Source organism: Panthera leo, chromosome C2, assembly GCF_018350215.1.
Source record: "Panthera leo isolate Ple1 chromosome C2, P.leo_Ple1_pat1.1, whole genome shotgun sequence".
Lineage (NCBI taxonomy): Eukaryota > Metazoa > Chordata > Mammalia > Carnivora > Felidae > Panthera > Panthera leo.
This window is the reverse complement of record NC_056687.1, coordinates 15589251-15614863: the sequence shown is the minus strand read 5'-3', so window position 1 is coordinate 15614863 and position 25613 is coordinate 15589251. Positions and strand designations below refer to the sequence as shown.

Sequence of the window (25613 nt, the reverse complement as noted above, 5' to 3'; positions counted from 1 at the left end):
AGACATTGTAGAGTTTTGGCAAGGAAGAAGTCACTTTGTGCAAGAGTATAAATTGAAGGGGATCTAGAGGGGCTTGAGGGGATGAAGATTTTGTTGTTGTTATTACTAAGAGCAGTTGGTACTTGACTATTTGTTTACTATGGGCCAGGCACTCTGCTAAGCCCTTTACCCTCACTGTCCGTGTAAACCTCATGACAACCCAGTGCGGTGCTGCTGCTGTACGTGTTTTACAGTTGGGGAAACTAAGACCCAGCAAGGTTGAGCAGCTTGCCCAGAGGTCACATGGCTAGTAAATGCCGGAGCTGGGATGTGAACCCCGACAGTGTGTGATTTTAGACTCTGTGTGTTAGCCACTGGACATGTGTTTCCCATACGTGAGATGATGGTCCGTTAGTGGTTCTTGAAATTGAGTGGATCACGACTGGAGTTTTTCTTTTTAATAGAACAGAGTAGAAATTAGAGTACTTTGCACGAGTAAGGATAAAATGCTGAAGTATGAAACTTTATTTCGCTTTTTATTTTATATACCTGTATTTGCACATACATGCATTTGTAAGCTACTACAGAAGGCTGGGCGGCATTTGTCAAGACGAGAGCCAGCGGTGGCTTGGACTGGCATTATGGCAGCGCAGATGAAGAGAAGCGGGTTTCAGTGTTCAGAGGTACCAGGTCTCAGTAAGAGATTGGATAGAGGGGCTGACGGAAGTGTCAGGGTGAGTTTCAGGGTTCTGGTGGGAGCAAGAGCAGTCGTGGCGTGCGTGTGCCCAGTCCACGCTAGTGAGACCCTTCTTAGAGGGGTCCCCCTGAGTGGCTGTTGTACTTCCTGGTTCTCTGGCTTCTCGTGGCTGCAGCTGGCGGGGCGTGGGGTTGGCCTAGCACCCAAATCCGCATCTCACGGCCAATCTGTAAGCTGGCTGTGAACTTAGGAAGTGATCTGTCACCCCACACTGCCTAAACAGGAGGGTTAAGCCAAGAATCAATTCTTCGTGGAATTTGAGGTGAGGAGTGAGGGTCACACAGACACCCATGTGGGCTGACGGCAGCTCCAGAGTGAAGGTATGGAACCTGTTTTTGCCGTAGTTTCCTTGGGAGCCAGAGAACCTTTAGGTTGCAAGGCTGCAGTGTTAAACAGTCCAGAGTCCTCTTTTTGAAGTTCAAGTCCAGTTCATTTGCTCCTGGCTTTCTGGGAAAGCCCTTTTCCCTATTCTCACACACAGTCTTTTAGTAATACCTGGCCTGGCTCCCCACAGGACCGCAGTGACTTTCTGTACTGTGTGTTCAGCAGATACTAACTGGAGACAGATATGGAATAGTCAGGTGCTTGCTATGGATCCCCGTTCTTTATCTGATTGGTCTTTTGACCGTGGTCGAGATACTTCTCCCTGAGCCTCAGTTTCCTCATCTGTACGGTTGGGACGATACAGGAGCATCCATGTCAGAGGGCTGTGGTGAGGGGTAGATGAGGTCAACTGTGTCAGCACCTCAGCCCAGTGCCTGGTGCAGAATGAGAGCGTAACAAATACTTGCCATTAGCTGTTAACTTTCTAGGACAGTTTCTCAAGAGACTTAAACATATTTATGAACAAAGTCTAATGGGAAGAAGCCAGCATACAGACAGAGTTTGGACCTAAGTGAGAGAGGGTGTTAAGAGGAGGGACTGGATTCCAGAGAGGCAAGGATGGTATGAGGTCAAGGGCAGACTGTAAAGGGGTCGTTTTCAGCAGGAGAAGGGAGCCTGTGGAGGTGGGTGGGAGGGTAATATGTTCTGAGATTGTATCCCAGCTATAGTTGTCTGCTGGGAGAGACACTAACTGAAGAGAGAAGTGGCTACTTGGGAGGTTCTTGGGGACAACGGAACCTTGGGGCACACAAAAGAATGGATAAGCCGCGCTAAGACCCTGAAATTGCACACCATTAATTTATAGTGACAACAGCCTACGTGTTTTTACAGTTTTGTCTGGCTGTGCTGTGTTCGGCAGAATGACGAGATGTAAAAGTAAGATTAGTCTAGTTTTAAGGGTTTGCAAGGCAGATGCCAGGAAAGAATAAAGAGGCTGGGGACTTAGGTGCAGGGATGTGGTGAGGCAAACTGTTGAGTCCAGCTTGGCTGGGGAAGTTGTACAGAGAAGGTGGGATGGTCTGTAACACACACACACACACACACACACACACACACACACACACGGTGCATAGTTCCTTTGATAGTTCTCCCTTGCTATTCTTAACAGTAATTCCCTTGTGTTGATAACTGAAATATTAAGACCAATTGCTAAAGGGAATATACTACTCTTTCAAATGGGCACAACCCAAAAGTCGAATTAGTTCTAGTACGTAATTTTGAAGTTGCCATGATTTTATGTGGTATGCCAAATCAGTAAATGATAGGTTGTGATCCGTAACCTTGGGTAGAGTTTAACCACATAATGGGACATTTCATTTTCATGGACTACTTCTGAGGAACTTCCCATTTTAGCTAAATTGAGACACATAAGTACACACATAAGTAGATAGACACATAAGTAGAATAGAATTTATAGATGGCATTTCATGTGTTTGTGACTAGAACAGCCTGTCTCTGAGGCAGAAGTCACCTGTGATCTGGGCCTGGTGTGTCTGACCTTTGGGAGTTCTCATTTGTCCTTTTGTTTTTGTTTGTGGAGTAGAGCGAATCTGGAAACAATAACGTTTTTTCAGTCACTGAACTTTTGAGGACCTTGTTGTCTCAGGCAGTGAGTAAGTTCAGAAGGACAAAAAGCAGACGACAGGGATGATGCCTGTGAGGAGCTTCTCAGCCTGGTCACGCCATAGTGGGGTCCACACACACACGTTGGGGGTACTCACCACTGGCCACTGGTGGCTGGAAGAAAATACTAGAACTGTTCTAATCTGACTTTCAGTCTCCGTGTGTTTTTATAACATGTAGTATATAAGAACAGTCGTACATGACTGAAATAGGTAGACATATGTCTGTTGTGGCTCTCCTTTTTTGCTTGTAATGTGTACATGATCAAAAATTGTTTGGCTGTTATTATATGTTGGTGTGTATTTTAAATATATATACATTTTTGATAACTTATGTTTGAACATTTGGGGAAAAGAGTTTCTATGTATGGTAAACCATGTTCTTAATGATGATGTAGTTGTACTTACTGCCCGTATTTTGTAGTGTAAAGTAGGACTTGTTATATAAAAAGGACTTGTTAAGATCTGGCTCGACAATTTTGTCTTTTTCTCAAGTCATTTTCTTCTTTATGTTGGAGGAACTTTACCTTATGTACCATGTGTCCCTTGTTACAAAGCACTGAAGGCTCCTACCAGCTGTCAAATGTTGGGGAACGGAGCATGGAAAATGGTGGAAGGCCACATGCCTGGTCCCGTCAGTCCCATCCCAAAGGGTGACCTCTGGTGAACTACACACACACACACGCCCATTGGCATCATAAAACAACAGGATTGGGATGCCACCCAGAAATTTCCTGGACCCGGTCTGTTTGCTCGTTGTAGGTGTTTTCTCAATGTGAAATGTCTCACTTTCAGAGAGCTATGAAATTGTTGGTTCAAAGAGTTCTTCCCTCCCTCATCCTGAGAACCCTTTTTCCTAAAATTAGAAAAACTGACTAAAAACTGCTGTGAAGAACCTATTTTAAATGCAATAAATTGAATAAATGTATCTAGGTTCTCTAGAGACTTTTGTTTTCATTTTTATTTTTGCGATGGCTTTTTTAATTTATATTTGACACTGTCATTAAAAGAAATATTTTTAGGGGCTCCTGGGTGGCCCAGTCGGTTAAGCATCCTACTCTTGATTTCGGCTCAGGTCATGATCTCATGGTTTGCGAGTTTGAGCCCCATTTCAGACTCTGCACTGACTATGTGGGGCCTGCTTGGGATTCTCTCTCCCTCTCTCTTTGCCCTCTGCCCCCACTCTCTCAAAACAAAACAAAACAAAACAAACTTAAAAAAATGTTTTTAACAAGATTTTATTTAAGTGAGGTCTTACATGTGTTTCTGCAGGTTTGATGACGACGAGAAGCATGCTTTCACTGGCCTTCCCGACCCCATTTGTTATGCAGAATGTCTCTGAGTGAGAACGCAGTGTTTGCCTATGAATCTTCGGTGCACAGCACCAACGTCCTGCTTGGCCTCAACGACCAGCGGAAGAAGGACGTGCTGTGCGACGTCACCGTCCTCGTGGAGGGCCAGCGCTACCGGGCCCACCGGTCTGTGCTGGCGGCATGCAGCAGCTACTTCCACTCGAGAATCGTTGGCCAGGCCGATGCAGAGCTTAGCATCACTCTGCCGGAAGAGGTGGGAGAGAGGTCCATGCTTCTGGAGGCTACCCTGGTTTTCATTGAATTGAACCTAATTAAATCTCTTTCCGTAGACTTTATTTTTACCTTTACCTTTATAAAAGGTAACGTGATAAAGTTAAAAATAAAACAGTCTCCCTTCTTGTCCTGGGGAGCTCATTTCTGTAACTTTTTTCCTAGAAATTATGATGACATGTCATACATAGAATTGTTAGTTTTGGGCGTCAGTTAACAATATTTATTGAGCAGTTGAATAACTTGACCCACTGTTATGTGACTTTTTGAGAAAATGACCAAAGCAGGGAGGGCACAGCCAATGGGTTGGGCATTGGGAGAGGTCATGCTCCGAGCGGCCACGCTGTGTCTCATTCTCTCCTTTTGGACCTTTTCCTGTGATGAGAAACTGAGTGGGTTTAGGGTTCTAGAAATCATCCATCTTAATAAGACAGGGCCTCATGGAAAGTAGGAAAACACTCCATAAGTGTTCTCTTTCCCCTTTTTTCTTTCTTGAGACTGTTTGTGCATTGGTAGAAAAAAATTGATTTGGTCTCACAATTACAGAGCCTGCTTTTACCTGTCTCTTTCCCTCCAGCCTGTTGCAGAGCTCAGGCATCTAAACATTTCTGTCCTTGTTATATCCTGACTCCAAGAGCCCTTTCACAAGACCGGGAGGTGCTGGTTACACTGAACTCTTATTAGAATTGTTTGCTTTTTTTTTTTTTTTTTTTTTAAGTTTATTCATTTTGAGAGAGAGAGAACCAGCGTGGGAGGAGCAGAGAGAGAGGAGGACAGAGGATCCGAAGTGGGCTCCACGCTGACAGCAGCTAGCCTGATGTGGGGCTTGAACTCATGAACCATGAGATCGTGACCTGAGCCTAGATTGGACGCTTAAGTGAGACACCCAGGTGCCCCTAGAATAGCTGGCTTTTAGGTAGTTAGTGACTGCAGCTAGAAGAGCGTGGAGCCTTTAAAGTTAAGAGGCGTTTGGAGAAAGTATGTAGAGCTTGTTTATGGCAGGTCGGTGTGGGCTGGTCTGTGACGGGTACTAAGTCTACAGTTTAGCTTATCCCAGCATCCATACTTCCATGAACTTGTATCAACAGTTTGGAGCGTCAACAGCTTGTCAGTTCTGTGGCAGAGGTCAGCACGAATAACACAATGCCAATGAAACGATAAGGGCCAACTATGGGTTAGCATTGGTTTTAAAAATTAGCAACACATCCCATAATGGCAGTGTTTGATGTCTTCACCTCATGTGAGTCAGACCATAATTCATGTGTCATTAAGTGTGAAATCCACGAAGTGGAGGGTGCAGGTCCAACGAATGAGGTGTGATAAGCATGCTTTTCCAGACTCCTAATTAGCATTACATTTTCTAGAAGAATGTTTTTACTTACCAAATTAAAATGCCCATTTTATAATGATCACAAGTAAGTTCTTCATGTCTCTATTCCCCTTCTACTTTTATTTATCCACTAGACCACTTTCAAGTGATGCATTTGTTTTTATTTTGTATGTTAACAGGTGAAAGTTAAAGGATTTGAACCTTTAATTCAGTTTGCCTACACTGCCAAACTGATTTTAAGTAAGGACAATGTGGATGAAGTGTGCAAGTGTGTGGAATTTCTAGGTGTACGTGATATTGAGGAATCCTGCTTTCAGTTTCTCAAATTTAAGTTTTTGGACTCCACTGCAGACCAGCAAGAATGCCTAAGAAAAAAATGCATCCCATCACACTGTCAGAAAGCAGACCTTAAGTTTTCACTGTTGGACCAGAGGGATTTAGAAATTGACGACGTGGAGGAATTTTTGGAAAATAAAAATGTCCAGACTCCTCAATGGAAACTGCATAGGTATCAAGGAAATGCAAAAGTATCATCTCCTCTCCAGGACAGTGCCAGTCAAACCTGTGAATCCATGTGCTTAGAAAAGGATGCTGCTCTGGCTTTGCCATCTCTATGTCCCAAATACAGAAAATTCCAGAAAGCATTTGGAACTGACAGAGTCCGTAGTGCGGAATCCAGTGTCAAAGACGTTCATGCTTCTGCCCAGCCAAATGAGACTCCTGAAAATGAATGTCTGGCAGGAATCCAGGACTGTGCAGATCTGCAGGTGATTTTAAAATGTGAAGAAGGTAAATTAGCAATGGAACATGAAGAAACCAAGAAGAAAGATCCTGCTTCTCAGTGCCCATCAGAAAAGCCAGAAATGACTCCTTTCCCCCACAATTCTTCTGCAGCCCCTCACGGGCTCTATTCTCTGTCTCTTTTACACACCTACGACCAATACGGTGACGGTGACGTGAGTTTTGCTGGAATGCAAAACACAGCAGTCTTAACAGAAAAGCCTTTGTCAGGTACGGATGTTCGGGAAGAGAAAACGTTTGGTGAAAGTCAGGATTTACATTTGAAGTCTGACTCTGGCCCCAGGGAAGATGGTAGCCTTGCCTCCAGCGATCGGAGCAGTGTGGAACGGGAAGTGGCAGAACACCTGGCGAAAGGCTTCTGGAGTGACATTTGCAGCACGGACTCTCCTTGCCAGATGCAGTTATCACCTGCGGTGGCCAAAGATGGTTCAGAACAGATCTACTCCCAGAAACGGTCTGAGTGTCCCTGGTTAGGTATCAGGATCAGCGAGAGCCCGGAACCGGGTCAGAGGACTTTTACAACGTTAAGTTCTGTCAACTGCCCTTTTATAAGTACTCTGAGTACCGAGGGCTGTTCTAGCAGCTTGGAAATTGGAAACGATGAGTATGTTTCCGAACCCCAGCAGGAACCTTGCCCGTATGCTTGCGTGATTAGCCTGGGAGATGACTCTGAGACGGATACTGAAGGTGACAGCGAACCCTGTTCGGCCAGAGAACAAGAATGTGAGGTGAGGGGAAAACGTGTGTGTTGCTAAGTCCTTGTTTGACCACTTAATCGGGATTTACTCTGGGTCGGCTCCTGTCGCACCTTTAGAGATGATATGCGCAGGCTCAGGGAGGGAGGGAGGGGGAAATCCGGAGACAGTTCTAAAACTGTGATCAGTACCAAAAGAGTGTGACGGAGTTTGAAGGACTTCGGTGTTCATATGTTTCAAGCGGGTGTATTTATTTTTGTCATGGAGTGTATTCACACATTGGCTGTTTAAATCAAATGCCCTGTCCCAAAAGGTAAAAAAAAAAAAGAAAAAAAGAATCTGTGATCGTTACATGGTAACTCCTGGAAAAATGCAACATACGTTCCAATCTTAGTCATTGCTGTAGGATCTCTGGACTTGGGATTAGTTACTTGGCAATGATTTAGCAGTGACTAGGTATAGGAATGTGGGAGAGTTTTCTTTGCCCTAGTTTTTCATAGCCATTAATTTTTTTCTTAGTTTCCCTTAGCCATTTCAGCCATTAATTTAATGTCTTAATAATTTGGCATGAGTTAGCTGGTATTGGATTAACCTTACCAAGCTTGATCTGTGTACTTTGTGTACAAATGTTTGTTTGTATTTGATAGATGGTTTTTTGTAAAACATTACCATAATTCCAGTGATAATAAAGCCTTGTTGGTTCTTTATCATTTTCTTTGGTTTTCTAGCTGTTGGATGACATGGGTTTGAAAGAGTGACAGGTTTTCTTTCCTCCTTAGCTTTGGAAGGAGATTATTGGTGATTTAATTTAAGAAGTAATATATGTGCATGAGTTACATCTACAGATTTTTATATGACATTTATAAATCCATATAATGGATTTTAATTTTAATTTAATGGAACTGTGAAAAGAATGTTAAAAATAAAACTTTTAAGCAATTGTAAGACATTTGTGTAACTAATTTCTGTAAGTTTGAAAGACAAAGTAAGTAGGTTGCCAGAGAAACTGTTCAGTGTTTTATATGAATAATTAATATAATTAAGTTGTCCCACAATTTTGTCATTAAAAAAAATTATCCTAAATTTTTCCGAATTTAAGTATGTTGAAGGTGACATTAAAATATTCATTAGGTTTTTCTAACCATTTCTATACTGACAAGTGAAAAAGTGAAACGTAGATTTTTAAGTTGAGTTATGTGACACTACTATTTCTTGACAGAAAAATTAATTTTCTAAAATGCTCGAGAAATTACTAGGTGGTTATACCAGTGTTAGATCAGTATCAATCAAAGTATAAAATAGATTTTTTTTTCGTTTGGTTAAAGACATTAAAAACACTTTAGAGAGAGGCTTAAAGATATGCGTGTTAATTAACATGTCTGAGTAAAACAAGTTCTGTTTTTTAATTTTAGATACGTGAATATTTGTGTTCATATTTTTTATTTTGCTAAAAAAATCTGTTTCTCAATGTACTTGTCTTCTGAACCCTCTAAAATAGGCTAGAAATATCAAATTATCAGTCTTTATTATAAGGGATTATATAGAAACTGGGAATAGAGGTCTGCTTTTTTTTTTTGTTTTTTGTTTTTTAAAGTCTAAATGAAGTTCTCTGGAAAATATAGATGTAGCTCTTCCTCTTCCGTGATGGGAGTCTAACTACTCAGCAGCAATTACTAATGTTTATTTTACATTCTAGGTAAAACTGCCATTTAATGCACAACGAATAATCTCACTCTCCCGAAATGATTTTCAATCCTTGTTGAAAATGCACAAGCTGACCCCGGAACAACTGGACTGCATCCATGACATTCGAAGGAGAAGTAAAAACAGAATTGCTGCGCAGCGCTGTCGCAAGAGAAAACTGGACTGTATACAGAATCTGGAATCAGAAATTGAGAAGCTGGTAAGTTTGCAGGTTTCTTGTTACTCAAATTCCACCACATCCATTCAGTTATTCTTTTTTTTTTTTTTTTTGTAGAGGAAATAGCAATTTCAATTCCTGAGTCGATGCTCAGTTACATGTTAATTTCAAAATTCACCAATTACCATCTTAAGAAAATAAGTTACATGATGTTTTTAGAAAGCTTGGGAGACGAAAAGAGTTTTCATAGACTATTTTGCTGATGCTAGTATTCTACATCTTTAGTGTGATATGCTATAATATGTAAACTGAGAACTATTTTTGGGGGTGTGTGTGTGTGTGTGTGTGTGTGTGTGTGTGTTTTTAACTGTCTACCTAATTCTTAGTGGTTGAGTAGAGATTGAAGAAACTCAGAAACACTTTAATCTCTTTAAAGTATCTATAAAAGCTAATGTTACAATTGTTCATTTAAATTGACGGTAGACTTGAATAACTTGTTTTGATCGATACTGGAACCAATAAACGAACTTGGATCTTTCGTCTAAGAGAAAGAACTCATTTGCTGATATGAATAGAAAATTCAAGATTTATTGAGACTCTAGAGGGAGAGGAATGCTTACGTTATTGAATCTTGTTATTTATTCCAGCATCAAGACGCAAATTAATTGAAAAATGGATTAATTTGCACCCAGGTTTCTCTGTTCCCCTAGTGGTTGGTGGAAGAAAGCATTGTATGAAAGAGACAACTATGGGAGTGCAGCTGTAGAGACAGCAGGGAACCAGCACCGAGAAATAGCAAAAACATTCTTGGAATATTTAGTTTGGAGTCTTTGTTAATTATTGGTGAAAGTTTGAAATTGTGATCGTAGCAAGTTCTCAAGCACAAACATTCTAGCTATGAACAGCAATCAATCAGCAACATTTTATTTTATTTATTTATTTATTTTTTTAAAATTTTTTAATGTTTATTTATTTTTAAGAGAGAGAGTGAGACAGAGTGTGAGCAGGGGAGGGCCAGAGAGAGAGGGAGACACAGAATCCGAAGCAGGCTCCAGGCTCTGGGCTGTCAGCCCAGAGCCCGATGCGGGGCTCGAACTCACAGACTGTGAGATCGTGACCTGAGCTGAAGTCGGACGCTTAACCGACTGAGCCACCCAGGCGCCCCAAGCAGCAACATTTTAGAAAAAAGAACCTGTCTGGGGAAATGCATTCTTATTTTGTGCTGTACTGGGTTGTTATGAATGACAATGTTGTGTTTTCCTCCATTCAGTTCATCTTTGCCCTCATCAGAAAAAAAGAAAAGAATAAAAAACCAGTCTGTGCCTTTATATACAGAAAAATGGAAAAATAAAAATTTATTATTCATCTATTGTGGTCAGTACCCTATTTACCTGTTGTATTAATTTGGACACTGGCTGTAAGAAATCGAAACCATCTGAAGCATGAATGAATGAATGAATGAAGGAAGGAAGGAATTTGTTGTGAGGATACAGGCGTGTCTCATTTAGAAGCCCAAGAGTGAAGCAGGCATCGTAAACAGTATAGAATAAGAAAGTGGAAATCTGCCACCAGAAACCCAGAGAGTCTTCTGTGTCACCCCATCTTCATGCACCTGCTCACTCTGCACTGTGCTGCTAGATGCGGATGGGAAGGGTAGCTGCAGTGTGGCTTCTGAATAGTCTCTCTCTCTCTTCCAGGATCTAGTCCAGATGGACACTACAGTTTTAGTTCTAAATTCCCAAGGAGGTGAGCATCTAATTGGCTTACTTCAGCTCAGGTGTCCTTTTCTGTGACAAGAGAGAAGGGACAGATAGTTACAGCCCAGCTGCCAGGAGCCCACCTCTGGGCAGGCAGAGCAGATCGCCTGCCAGGGATCTGCTCATCCAGATGTGCACCAGGCTGACTGAGCTCAGCTCAGTCTCTTTCCACTTCCCAATATCTCCAGAGAAAACATGCTAGCTTTTTTTTCTTTTTCTTTTTCTTTTTTGCAGAGTGTCTTGCATTATGTTTTAGCTTCCTTGAACTCACTGTCCCGTCCTTCATACTACTCTCCGTTCTAGTGATTTGTACAGGCACACTCTAGCTGCAAAGTGTAAGGGGCACTTGTAAAGTTCAGACCTGCCACAGATGTCTCTCTCAGGTGAAAATAAGCAGAGAATGTTTTACTTCTTAGCTAACAGGAATAAGAAAGCTGCCCCTTTTCCTAGATGTAAAAGAGTTTGAGCCTTAAGTTATTTTATTACATTAAGAAATTTACTTGGGGAGACCAGAGGCCGAACTCGGGATCTGACAAGATGGCCGGGCTGCCCCGCAGGATTATCAAGGAAACCCAGCGTTTGCTGGCGGAACCAGTTCCTGGCATTAAAGCAGAACCAGATGAGAGCAACGCCCGTTATTTTCATGTGGTCATTGCTGGCCCCCAGGATTCCCCCTTTGAGGGAGGGACTTTTAAACTTGAACTATTCCTTCCAGAAGAATACCCGATGGCAGCCCCTAAAGTACGTTTCATGACCAAAATTTATCATCCTAATGTAGACAAGTTGGGAAGAATATGTTTAGATATTTTGAAAGATAAGTGGTCCCCAGCACTGCAGATCCGCACAGTTCTGCTATCGATCCAGGCATTGTTAAGTGCTCCCAATCCAGATGATCCATTAGCAAATGATGTAGCGGAGCAGTGGAAGACCAACGAAGCCCAAGCCATAGAAACAGCTAGAGCATGGACTAGGCTATATGCCATGAATAATATTTAAAATCGATCTGATCATCAAGTGTGCATCACTTCTCCTGTTCTGCCAAGACTTCTTCCTTTTTTGTTTGCATTTAATGGACACAGTCTTAGAAACATTACAGAATAAAAGCCCAGACATCTTCAGTCCTTTGGTGATTAAATGCACATTAGCAAATCTATGTCTTGTCCTGATTCACTGTTGTAAAGCATGAGCAGAGGCTAGAAGTACCATCTGGATTGTTGTGAAACGTTTAAAGGCAGTGGCCCCTCTCTGCTTTTATTCATTTCCCCAATGATGGTTAAAGTATAAAGCACTGTGAATGAAGGTAGTTGTCAGGGTTAGCTGCAGGGGTGTGGGTGTTTTCTCTTTATTATTTTTTTTGAGGGGGTGAGAGGTAGTTTTAATTTTATGGGCTCCTTTCCCCCTTTTTATGGTGATCTAATTGCATTGGGTAAAAGCAGCTAACCAGTTCTTTAGAATATGCTCTCTAGCCAAGTCTAACTTTATTTAGACGCTGTAGATGGACAAGCTTGATTGTTTGAACCAAAATGGGAACATTAAACAGACATCACAGCCCTCACTAATAACATTGTGACTTTGCTGTCAAGTGTAGAATCCTTCCTTCAAAAAAAGCTTGTGACCATTTTGTATGGCTTGTCTGGAAACTTCTGTAAATCTTATGTTTTAGTAAAATATTTTTTGTTATTCTAAAAAAAAAAAAAAAAAAAAAAAAAAAAAAAAAAAAAAAAAAAAGAAATTTACTTGGAATTTAGACCCTGGTTATTGGGTGATGTTTTGGGTCTTGTTGTCTTTTGTAAAGAGAGAAGGACCAACAGTAGAGTGGAGAATATGGAGGAGTGCGACAGATTTGTATTTTTTAAATTGAGAGGGTACTTTCTGGAGACATGGTCAGTAGACAAGCAGGATTTCCCAGTATTTATATTCTGGGTGGTATTTTAGTGAACCTACTTAAGGGAAATTACTTGTTTCGTAATGAAACAGCCATGGTGATGTAGCCAGTAACTGGTTAGGTTAACGTATAAATGAATTCACAGTATATGTTGCCCTGATCTGGTGATTAGGTGAAGGGCCCATATTTTAGTAAACTTTAGTCTGTGGCTATTGGCTGCAAACTTTTTGCAGTTTGTCGTAAGAGTAATGGCATAATAGACTGGATGGAAAAACACATGAAGAACAGTGTTTTGATCACGGTAAGAATAGTGATTCTAAAATGTCTTCACGGTAGATTTGTAGAATAATTATTATGTATAAAGGACACTTTAATAGTCTCAATGTGCTATGAAAGACAATGGTGATGTTAGTTCAAATTCAATAAATAAATGAGTTGTATTTTTCAACAAGAAGTCCTGTCAGAATCTAATAGAACCTTTGAAGAAAAAGAAAGAGGTGTATTTATTTGGTGGGTAAATTGATGGTAATTACGTTTAACATTTATGGTGTATTAGAGGTTAGGCATTGATTTGTCATTGCATTTACTATAAGGACTTTGAATATGAATAATCTATAGACCAATAACATGACTTTTTTTTTTAACCAATAAAGTTCAAGAATCATTCAATTTTTGTTATGTTTGGCTTACAAAGCTCTTGTCTTTAAGGATTCTTTACAAGGTCCATGTTTCTTCTTGAACATTTCTTGAGAAATTAAGAACTAGTATGTTTCTCATACTATTTTTGCCTCAAGGAAAGGTAACCCTGAAATGAAGAGAACTTAGCTTTTTTAAAAATTTAATTTAATTTAATTTGAACTAATTAATTTATTTATGAGAGAGCACAAGTGGGAGAAAGGGGCAGAGGGAGAGAGGGCGAGAATCTCAAGCAGGCTCTCTGCTTAGTGTGGAACCTCATGTGGGGCTGGATCTCATGACTCTGGGATCATGACCTGAGTTGAAATCAAGAGTCAGACACTCAAATTGACTGAGCCACCCAGGCACTCTGGGAATTTAGCTTTTTAAAGAAAAAAATTACCAAAGTGTATTTCTCTTAGATGTTATCCAATATTTATTGGTATCAACGTGTAAGTGATCAGAAGTATTCACAAAAGCACTTGGTTCAGACTTGAGGTATATAGACATCATTTTGTTTCATTGCTTTTATCTATTGTGATGGTATAGGAGTACAAAGACCTCATCTGTCCTTAGTATTTTACATCTTGTGGTGAAGATTGTATTATTTTCTTGAAAATAAACTTGTTTTGGGGCGCCTGGGTGCATGGTTCAGTCAGTACTCTTGATCTTGGCTTAGGTCCTGATCTCACGGTTCATGAGTTTGAGCCCTGTGTTGGGCTCTATGCTGACAGCAGATCCTCTGATGCAGCAGATTCTCTGTTTGGGATTCTCTGTCCCCCTCTCTCTCTCTGCCCCTCCTCTTCTCTCTCTCTCTGTCTCTCGCTCAAAAATAAATAAATATTAAAAAGATAAATCTGTTCTAGCCACGTGCTGCTGGCTGCTCTGCGCACACGCACACTGCCGTCTCCAAACACACCCAGTGAGCCCTTCTGGAACTTGCCTGTTGCCACTCTGTGATATCGTTGAGCAGCACACCTTGAAATGTGGTCTGTGGGCAGTTGGCATCAGAGTTATCTGGGAGGTTCCCTTTGAAAATACACGTTCCTAAAAAATACTAGAAAAACTAAAAAAAATAAAAGCACATTCCTTAATCCTACCCTACACCTGTGGGAGGGTCCCAGAAGCATGTGTTTCATAAATATTTCCGGGGTAAATCTTCATTCACATTAAAATTTGAGAGCCTGTTGCACTAGGGCACAGAGGTCAGATGGAGGCTTTGGAGTCAAACATCTGGAAATGGTCCCTGGCTACTTGGTAGCTTTGTGGCTTGGGGAAATTATTTTACCTCTAATCCCCACCCACATTCCCTTATTGGTGATACGGAGATAAGGATAGTATCTCCCTCAGGACTGGTGCAAAGATCACATGCCATTATACTGCTCAGCACGTGCCCTGGGCCCAATAAATATTAGTAGTTGTATTTTAAATTCCTCTTCTTTCTGTGAACGTCTGCTGAGCATACTTGATGTTGTACGAGTTACCAGGAAATCAAAGATGACTGAGATACAGTCCTTGCCAATAAAATGCTTATATTCTCACAGGGAGAGATTTACGTGTTCTCATGTTTTCCTGAGATTCATCTTCCTCCCCTGCATTCTGAAAGCTTCAAGCTTTTAGAAGAGTTAAGAGTGCAATGAACAACCTCATGTTGGCTCAACAATTATTTACATTTGTCACATCTGCTTTACTTCTCTGTTGGTCTTTCCAGCCACGTGTGTGTCCCTGCTCTCGTTGTTTGGTCTGTCCGTCTTTGTCTCTCTCCTTGTCGGTCAGTTTTGGTCTCTTTCTAACCACAGTTGGTCGATCTCGGTCCCAGTGTCTTTTCTCAGTCGGTCTCTATTGCTCTGCTTTTATTTTCTGATTCATTTAAAAGCTACCACATTATGACATTTTACCCCTAAATACTAAAACATGCATCTCCTAAAAATAGACATTCTTACATGTATTTATCTCATATCTTTACCAATAGTTTTATCATACCCGAGAAAGTTAATAGATCCTCAGTATTATATATACTCCCTATTGGATTACCCTAATAGTTTCCCAAATATATTTCATCTATATGCTTTTTTCCCCCTCCAAACTAGGGTCCTTTTCATCACAGAACATTTGGTTGTGCCTTTTTAGTCTTTCAACCCGAGACCCCCACAACCCTTTTTAAAATCATGATAACTTTTTGAAGAGTCCAGGCCAGATTTCTCATAAAATGTCCTACTTTTAATGTTTACCTGACTGTTTCCACTTGGTTTTAACTCACTCCTCCATTCTTTGTATTTCGCACAAACTGTGAAAGTGCAAGTTGTTGAATCGAGACGAAACCTGAACTGGTGTCGTGTCCTTCATGGTACGCCGTGTGGTAGAGGGCACACTGCCAGGTGTCCTACCTGAGCAGATGGGAATTGCCACATCATTTTCGAGATTCTGGTTTTTGCCTCTGTAATTGCTCAGTAATCTGTGACGTGTTACTTAGGCACTTTAGGAATAACCTCTTCCCCACGACTCCTACATGTTTTGTTTTCCAGCACATGTTGGTGGCCTTCACAATGGGTGTTGCAAAATAGTGACCTAATTCTGTTGTTCCACTTACACACATGCTTGTTACTCCTCTTTTATTTGCATCCGTTTGTTTGTTTGGTATTCCTCTTTTAAAGGGGACTTTTCTTCCCTCCTGTTTGCCTCCCTCCCGCCATGCCATGCCTTCAGTAGCACTGTGGACTTAGGGATTGATTTTTTTCCTCATTTAATTTCTCACAACCACAATAGTCATTAGCCTTTTTGATGTTGGTATTTTTTCAAAGTTGGCCAGAGAGAGGCCCCTCAGGCTAGCTGCTGTGTCCTTTTGACATGACCCCATTAGTGCTTCTGTGCTGCCTAGAATAATCTGTCACAGGCTCGCCCTGTACTTTGCTTGTCCCAAGATTTGGAATCATCTTTATCCAAAATTCCCTGGTTTCTTTTAGCATGCTTGCTGCTGGTGTTAACTCCTTCTGGGCTCTTTGAGGGCACAGAGTGGGAAATGTATGTGTGTTTGTGTAACTCACGAGTGCATTCAGTATATACATCACCTTGGATAAATAAAAGTAAAAAAGTATAATGGAACTCATGAGCCAGGTAGATATTTTCAATCAAACTTCAGCAGTATAGAGCTCTTGTCTTTGCTTCTATGTGTGTTTTTTATCTCTTTACAGGGAAAATCTTAGCTCTCAGTTATAGTAATATATTTACTATTTGCTTTGTGTGAATATATATTTGTAATGTAATGATTGCTTGTATATAAGTATAAAGCAAACAGTAAATATGATATTAAAGTAATAGTAAATATAATTATATATGCTGATATAAAGCAAATAGTAAATATATTTATTATGGTTATAATAATTATGATTATGTTAAAATATGTAATCATATATATAATAGTTACAAAATTACAATGTCAGAACTACTAGTAACAAGAAACAGATTAAGTAAAATTTACGATTTCTTTGCCTTTTTTTGTCCTTGAATATATTCCGTAGTGGGGCGCCTGGGTGGCTCAGTCGGTTAAGCTCAGTTAAGTCCAACTTCGGCTCGGGTCCTGATCTCATGGTTTATGGGTTTGAGCCCCACATCGGGCTCTGTGCTGACAGCTCAGAGCCTGGAGCCTGCTTTGGACTCTGTGTCTCCCTCTCTCTCTGCACCTCCCCCACTCACGCTCTGTTTCTCCCTGTCTCTCAAAAGGTAAATAAACATTAAAAAAAAACTTAAAAAATATATATTCCAGAGTATTGAAGTTTAAAGTTTAAAAGTTATTTGAAGTGATTTTTTTTCTCTATGCTAGCAATTTAATATACAGTGAAATTAATGTTTATTTATTACTACGATTTACTCTTCACCTTTTTTTTGTAATTTCTGAATATACAAAACATTGATATGGCTCAAAAGTTAGAACTGTTTAGAGAAAGCTGTACTCCAGAAGCCTTGATCTCAGACTCTCCCTGTACCCTATTTGTAACTCTGCCCTATGGGTAACTCTTTTCATTAGTCTCTAATTTTTTTCTTGTGTTTCTTTTCTGAAAATAGGTAGTATTTTATGTTTATTCTTCTGATCCTTTCTGCTATGTAAACAAATTCTGTATGCGCTTTTCCGTATTTCACTCTTTTTACTTAAGAAGTGATTTCCAGGAAATATTTTTCTTAGTTCAAAGAGGCTGTCATTCCTTTCACAGCTCTGTATATTCAGCCGTGACTGCAGAGCAGTATCACGCCAGGTTTTTATTGGTGGACATTTGGGACCTTGCGGTGGATAACTGTGCACATTGTTTTTTCCTGCTGAAGGAGGTTGTCTTTAGGATAGGTCCCTGGAAGAGGGTAAATACCTGTGTCACTTTGTTAGATATTAATGAATTCTGCTCTGCTGGGGTCGTAGCATTTTGCCTTCCTGCCAGCTGTGTGGGTGTCTGCCCCCAGCCTCAGCAAGAAGTTTATTGTCCGCTTTGGGTTCTTCACAGGCTGATAGGGAGAATTGGTATCTCGGGGTGGCTTTTGCTTTTGTTTCTCTTATGAGTGAAATTGAGCATTTGTATTCATATTTTTAAGGGCCACTTGCATAGTTCCCTGACCTGTGTGTTCAGAGATTTTACATCATAAGGAACCACTGATCACCATTTTCTAGTAGTGAGTACTCTTTGACCTAAAACATTGTCACTGTCAGCTAGCCCTTTGGGTGCCAAATTCTTTCACTCGTTACCTTTATTGGGTGAGTTCTATTTAAAATATTTTTAAGTTCTTACATTTGAGTGAATGTTGTACACTAACTGTTGAAAGTGTGGATTTGGATGTAAGCTTGTCATAAAATGCAGAATGGTACTAGAACACCAATTTTATTTTTCTTATAAATCTGTGGTTAAAGCCACAGAACCTCAGACTTGTGCTTTATACAATTGCATTCTAAGAAAATGAAAATACATTGTAGAGATAGGTAGCTGGATGCTGGTCGTATGTTTAGGAGGTGTCTTTAATTAAAGATGTCACGAAGTGATTAAGTTGAATTACTTTTATTTAATGACCAGTTATTTTTTTAAGTATTTATTTATTTATTTATTTAGAGAGTGGGGGAGGGGCAGAGAGAGAGAGAGAGAGAGAGAGAGAGAGAGAGAGAGAATGAATTCCAAGCAGGCTCCGTGCCGTCAGAGCAGAGCCCAACAACAGGGCCTGAACTCACGAACCGTGAGATCGTGACCTGAGCCGAAGACTCTTGATTGAGTCGGACACTTAACTGCCTGAGCCACCCAGCTGCCCCTTAATAATCAGTTATTAAACTGAATTCTACTGAAGTCAATTTGTGTTTTAAAATTAGAGTGGCCTGGAAAAATCAGCCGACTGCCTAGAAACTTACCTGTGTAGGAGTTAAAAGTGCAGAGGCACAGCTGGGGGCATTTAATTTATAGAACTAATCGTGGTGGCATTGCAGGGTTGTACCTGTTGGTTTTAGTTGTTGTAAAGAAAGAAGCAAGACATCTTGTATGGGATGTACTTGAGGAGTATAGTTATGTCACCCTTTATTTAGTGGGGTGGAAGTCGGGAGAATGTTTAAGATTATCGGTGTTTATTTTATTTTTTTTTATTTTTAATTTTTTTTTTTAATGTTTATTTTATTTTTGAGACAGGGAGAGACAGCATGAACAGGGGAGGGTCAGACAGAGAGGGAGACACAGAATCTAAAACAGGCTCTAGGCTCTGAGCTGTCAGCACAGAGCCTGACGCGGGGCTCGAACTCACGGACCACGAGATCATGACCTGAGCCGAAGTCGGACGCTTAACCGACTGAGCCACCCAGGCGCCCCAAGATGATCGGTGTTTAAAGAGATAGAAGTTATAAAATATTTGTCATCTTCGTAGTATCTGTAGATTAAGTGGCAGTTCTCATTTCTGGAAAAAAGTTCAGATTTTCATTAATTTGCTTAACCACGTTTAATTTAAAAGACCAGTCAGCAGTTAAAATTTCGTCTGTCGCTATTTAGAACGGAAACTCATCCCAACTTTGATAGAGGAGTCTATGGCTGAGTATTGTTGTGACTGAGGGAAAATACTTATTTTCTTCTGGAAGCTTTGTTTACGTCCTCATTTGGATTGGCTTCTAGGAGGTCATAAAAAAAAGTGGGTGCCGATTCCAGTAAATGTGTTCCTTCTTGGATAGGTAGTAGTAAGCACAGGTCGTGTCCTCTAGGCACCTGCAGACTCATTTTATTAGAAGCCTACAACTGACAAACTTTCTGTTACCAAAAGTATATTTCTCTTCTGTTACCAAGAACATTGGTCTTGGTTTTACTTATTTATTCATTTGTATATAAAACTGTATATATTTTTGACCTATACCTGTATTTTCAAAACAGAACAGTTGTATAAAGATGTGAACAAATTGGAGAATATTTGATAAGGTAAAATTTACTGTAGGACTCTATTCACCACACATTTTCTCAAAATAGTAGATGGCCTTGAGATATTTAAACACCTGACTCTCAGTAACTGGGTTCACATACAATTTTTTAAGAAAAACTTTTATGTAAAACAGTAGCAGCACTTTTATATAAAGCAAATTTCCTTTTACCCTTTTAGCTGTTTTTGTTCCAGAAAAGAATCTATTTAAAGGATGGTCATTGTGCATTATCATTCTGAGACAACCTGTCTCAATGTTAGCTTGCAACCTCTTCTCCAGAGCCTGTCAGTGGGCAGAAAGCCAAGAGAGTTGTCATAAATTTCACGGGAGAAACCTGTGACCGTCTACCAACATTTATTTACTCTTTGTTTATAAATAGCTTGATTATTTGGTTTCCTAGCTCATCCTAGGTAAGCAGCACTGCAGCGGTAGAATAGGAAGGATAAGGTGGGACACTGATGGAAAAAGCCGCAGCAGCAGCAGCAGCAGCAGCAAGTGACGGTGGACAGAAATGTAGGAACCAGGAAAAGTTTGAAAACATCCTGCGGCGGGCGTTCCTACAGGGATAAAAACTTTAAATAGTAATCATAACAGGAACAAAAATAATAAATAAGAGACACAAAATTCATCCCCAGGTTCTTCACACCTTAGTAACTCACTCCCTAGTAGCTTTCTAACTCTGGGCATATTAAGCTCTCAGTCCCATCTATAAAATGGGTGTAATACTACTTAAATCAACAGAGTCATGGTGTGAATGATGTGGTTGAGACTGCATATTTGAAAGCATTTAGCACAATATCTGGGACAAAGCAAATGCTCAGTAAATGTTGGTCATGGTTAGAATCCTGCAGGGAGCGGAGCTGCTGTACTTGTGCCCGGTGTACCGTACTTTTTTTTGGTTGTTTTCCATCGCAAATGTATGGTCCACTTTCGTTTACAATCTGTAAATCCAAAAAGCTCTGAAAACATGGCAAGTTTGTCATAAACTGTTTTGACCGGGAAAAAAAAAAAAAAAAAACTGACGCCAGGCTGTTGTCAAGTCTTTCTTTCTCCTACTATGTGCGTTATTTGGTATTTTAATGTGTTTTATTTCGAAACGTGAAGATGTCTGACCGTGGGGTACCGCCCCAGGCCCTGCTGGAGGGAGTACATGTGCATCCGTATTGTCTTTCTAAAATCTGAAAAATTCTGAACCCCAAGATACATCAGAGTTTTGGATGAGGGATTATGGGCCTCTGGGTTATTTTAAAAAATTTTGAATTGAGTTGGAAGTAGAAATCCCTGGTGGTCTCATTTAATGAGAAGACCCAGGAGATACGAATGTTTGGTTACTTCAGAAATGTCGACTGAGCTACTAAACACAAGTCCTTGTATTCTCTTTCCCATCTCACAGCAAAATGAAAAGGAGAGCTTGCTGAAAGAAAGAGATCACATTTTGTCAACTCTGGGTGAGACGAAGCAGAACCTAACAGGACTTTGCCAGCAAGTCTGTAAAGAAGCAGCTCTAAGTCAAGAACAAATACAGATACTCGCCAAGTACTCTGCTTCAGATTGCCCACTTTCATTTTTAATCTCCGAGAAAGAAAAAAGTACTCCTGATGGCGAACTTGCGTTACCATCGATTTTGAGTTTACCTGAGGGGCCCCCCGCGGCACTACCTGCCGGGGAGCCAAGCCCTCGCCATCCCCATCCCGGCCCGAAGGGCGGGGGCTCTGCGGGCTGTGCCCCCGGCGAGTCCCGGCTTCCTGCCGCCCCCGAGCAGGCCGGGCCTTCGGAACCGTGCCGGCAGGGGGGCGGCATCTCGGACTTCTGCCAGCAGATGACTGATAAATGTACTACTGATGAGTAAACTCGCATTCACTTCCGGCACACCGTCTCGTTTTCCGCTGCAGTTTTGACGTCTTAAGAGCAAAATACAGCCTCTGACTCTTAACAGTATTGGTTATTGGCCCCCGCTAGCTCTGCTGTTAAGGGAATTCCTCTGAAGGCAACCCTGACTTTCCCCTGATTTCCACGAGATGCACAAATTACATGCCTCCCGGATCCTGAAAACTCACTTGTGAAAATGTCGTAAGGCTTTAAAAACTCCGTTTGAAAGAACAATCACTATTGGTAGTAACGCTTCCCATATGCAAAGTGAATTGGACAGTGAAAACTGCAGCGTGTCAAAAGTTTAACAGCTTGAAGCGTCTGCAGAGAGTTCCTGCTAAGGAAGTGGCCTGCACAAGTTTCAGAACCTGACCTTTCGCACGACGGCGGTTTCAAAGAAAATGCCTCCCCGAGTGAGGCCGGTAGAGCCCCGCCGTGTGTTGAAGTGGGATGTCAGCCGTCTGAAGACTTGTGCAGAATTGCAGGGTGAGGAAGACAGTGTCTCGCCCGAATCCTGGCGCTTTGCTCTTCTCCCACCGACGCCAGGGCTGGCGTGGCCTGCACCGCGACTCCTCAGCTACGTCGGGAATACGCAGGACACAGAGGCACGCGGTCGGCCCGGGCAGAGGCTTCTGCTCCTCCCTCCTCAGGGTCGACCTCAGAAACGCTGGCGGCATCAACAGTAGACAAGTGTCATTCTCCCCCCTTCCTTTCTTTCTCTGCAGTCTCTACCACATCTGGGTCCACCATGATCTTTCTGGTTCCTGACATTCTTTCCCTTCTGGAAGAAGTACGACTTGGGACACAGGCATGAGGGGGCACCCCGCAGCCCTGTCGTGGCCTCCCTGGACTCCCGCAGGGCTGCCCCAGACAGCAGGCGCTCTGCCTTCCCGCCCGGGGTCACGACCCCTGCAAGAAAAGCAGACCTCGTGGGGAAAGAAAACTGCTTACGTTTATCAGGAGCGGCAGTTCATTTTTCATCCTATTTCCGAAGTCCTGTGGTTTACTTGTAAACAGCATTATTGTAGAGGAAAATGTATCTACACACAGCCGTGCAGGTTTGTGAAACAGGACGAAGTTCAGTCTCGTTCCATTGTGGGTTTGGATCTGGAAACCAGACTTAATCTCTTTCCCTTCCCCGGGTCTGGTGTATAAGGGCACACAAATCACTTTGACTTGGGCATTTCGTGATCGGTCTTTGTGTTCATTCAGTCCCGTTTTAAAATAAAGCTTTTATAGTCCCAGCACTTACCCCCCCAACATTTTGCAGTGGCTCTCAGCCATTCTGGTGTTTGAGAGTCCAGTAAACCTACAGAGTATGAACCTTGTCAACAGTGTTTTAAAAAAATTGCATATATTCACATTGGTAGAACCTAGTTTTAAAGGGTGCACAGGAGTAATTTGTCATGTTTGGATTGGAAAAGTACTTAATTTTACCAAGATCAGATACCTGAGAGAGAGGCTTAGCAACTGCATCCCGAGTCTGGTGAAGGGCCTGTGTAGCTACCGTGGGAGTCCAGCATCCACAGCAGCAAGTCTAGCAAGTAGACCTTAGTCATGACAGCATATGGGGACCAGAGTTCATATTTCAGAGTAATTTATCAAATGTTACCCTTTCCGATGGGTGGGCGGGGGAGATATTGCTAGTATGTTTTCAGTGATTTGTACGTTATCTCTGTTATTGACTTAGTTGTAAGACAAAACTAGTTGGGCTTGTTTATTTTCTAGAAGCTTTTATAAGAGTACTTAAGGACTTGTCAGGGAGAATAATTCTATGATAGTGCATCCCATACTACAGAAGAATCGCGTGTGCATACCTATGTATATATATATATATAGATAGATAGATAGGTAGATAGATAATATCCCCATGTAGCTAGCTCTTTGATACTTGTAATTTAAAATTTTAACTCCAAAATATAAAATAATATAAAAACTTTTCTGGTTTACAAAATGTAAAATCTTATACAAAACCAATGGAATCCTTGATTTCCTACCTCAGTGTCCACTCAACTGTCATATCAGTTTGTGTATGTGCAAATGTCACATAACCTTTTGCTTTAACTGCTACTGTAAATAACTGCTTTGAAAGGTTACTTAATATTTTATGATACATCCTAGTTGTCTCAGAACTTAAATATGATTTTTAGGACACTTGGTTTAGATTTCTCTCTACATATAAATAGTTTAGCATTAAGGGTTTATTTTGATGATATTCTGATTATTGGCCAAGTGTGATATTTTGTAAAATACAGCATTACTTTTAATAGCCAGCATGTAATACAAGTAACTACACTACCTCATACCTACATGATTTTCAAATTGTAATACAGAGGGACAGAGAGATAAAGGATTTTATCTTTGTTTTTCAGCCATAAGGTAGGGAAATTTTCTATATATTGCATAGCATTACACATTTATGCCTATTTTAACATTAACTTCTAAAGAAGTTTTTTTCTAAGAAAGTTTGTTATGATTTTTTTTTTTTTTTGGCTGCCGAAGACAAGTGACAGGATTATGTATATACAGTGTATATCTTTTCCTTCATGCAGAATTCTGGAAAGGTTTTTTTCAGTTTGTATATTGCATATTTACATGATCATTGTTCCTTATTTTATGAATTGGCCTTCTCAATGATTGGTGATTTTTAAAAAACTGTTATGTCTAACTCCATAAAATAATATTACCTTAAAATTGTTTTCGTTATTTGAATGCTACAACTATAGCAAATAATTTGTTGTTAAATTATTACATTCAAAACAAATATGGTTATAAATTAAACCTTGGTTCTCCATCTGTAAATTTTATAACCTAACGTAGCTTAATGCTTAACCAATTTTAAATAAGGAATTAAATATATTTGTTGCAGTAGATGATACAGGTTGCATGTGGACACTTTGCCACATTAACAACTTGGGGAAAAAAGTCAAACAAATAAATGGCAATGCTATATTGAATTCTCAGGTCAACTTTTTTCAGTTTTGAAACATCTATTTTGAATCTGTAAATATTTTAAGTGTTTTATTAGGCATGTAATAAACTATTCTTTGAAATCTATTGGGCAGATTGAAAATACAAAGCCATAATGGTAAAAGATGGCATACTGATGGTGAAATAAACAGAAATAATAACATCTATTGATTTTTTTTTGTATCTTTCATAACATAATTTTCTAATAATGCAATAAAACCACTAAATTTATATATCCTGATCCTGTTAAGATTATGTTTCATTAAAAGGCAACTTTCATAGTATTTAATTTACATTCTTTCTAATGTGCTTATCCAAATGTAGCAAAACCATAAATGTTAGATATTGGTGATAAATTGACAGATAAATAAAATTATTTAAAATTGCTTCTAATTGAATAGAGTTGTACACTCCATATCCGTTTTCTCACCTCTCATGTGAATTTACTAATTTTAGTCTTTTGATCAAAATCAGTATGACTTATGAGAAAATCTCTCCTATTTTATCATGCCTGAAGAAAAATATTCCCATCACTCAAATGGTTAAGGAGGCACAGATTTTAGCCTTGCTACTGTTTTACTTAATCTCAGTCTTTGGATAGAGGTGTAGGGCTTTTTCTTTTCTTTTTTTTGTAAGTTTTTATTTTACGTTTTTATTTTTATTTTTTTGAGAGACACAGAGTGCGAGCAGGGGAGGGGCAAAGCGAGGGGAGACAGAATCCGAAGCAGGCTCCAGGCTCTGAGCTGTCAGCATGGAGCCCCACGCAGGGCTTGAACTCATGAGCCTTGAGATCATGACCTGAGCCGAAGCCGGATGCTCAACCGACTGAGCCACGCAGGCGCCCCATGTAGGGCTTTTTTAAAAGGGGGGGTTACCATCATTATTAGCTCTTATGTTTTAAAGACTTATCTACTGAGTCACGTCTACCAGATTCCATCCAACTTTCAACCAGACCTTGTAATCAAGCTTTGAGCAGCTGCTTAGAGCTACTGGCGATCCAGAGCATGGTCTGGACCATGTGAGAAAG

The 25613-nt window shown here is 40.5% G+C and overlaps 2 protein-coding genes across 5 annotated transcripts in view; both read left to right on the top strand.

Moving 5' to 3' along the window:
• Window positions 1–25267, top strand: part of BACH1 (BTB domain and CNC homolog 1) — a 45508-nt gene extending 20241 nt beyond the window's left edge. For all 4 annotated transcript variants that reach the window (XM_042954293.1, XM_042954292.1, XM_042954294.1 and 1 more), the window contains 4 exons: window positions 4015–4308; window positions 5835–7184; window positions 8848–9054; window positions 21141–25267. In XM_042954293.1, coding sequence (XP_042810227.1) covers window positions 4075–4308; window positions 5835–7184; window positions 8848–9054; window positions 21141–21596 — 2247 coding nt within the window. In that variant the 5' untranslated portion in view covers window positions 4015–4074 and the 3' untranslated portion in view covers window positions 21597–25267. The remainder of the gene's footprint in view (window positions 1–4014; window positions 4309–5834; window positions 7185–8847; window positions 9055–21140) is intronic.
• LOC122229192 (ubiquitin-conjugating enzyme E2 N) lies at window positions 11281–11922 on the top strand. The gene has a single exon (XM_042954295.1). It carries the CDS (start codon window positions 11307–11309, stop codon window positions 11763–11765), a length of 459 nt encoding a protein of 152 aa, XP_042810229.1. The 5' UTR covers window positions 11281–11306; the 3' UTR covers window positions 11766–11922.
• Window positions 25268–25613: the final 346 nt, after the last annotated feature.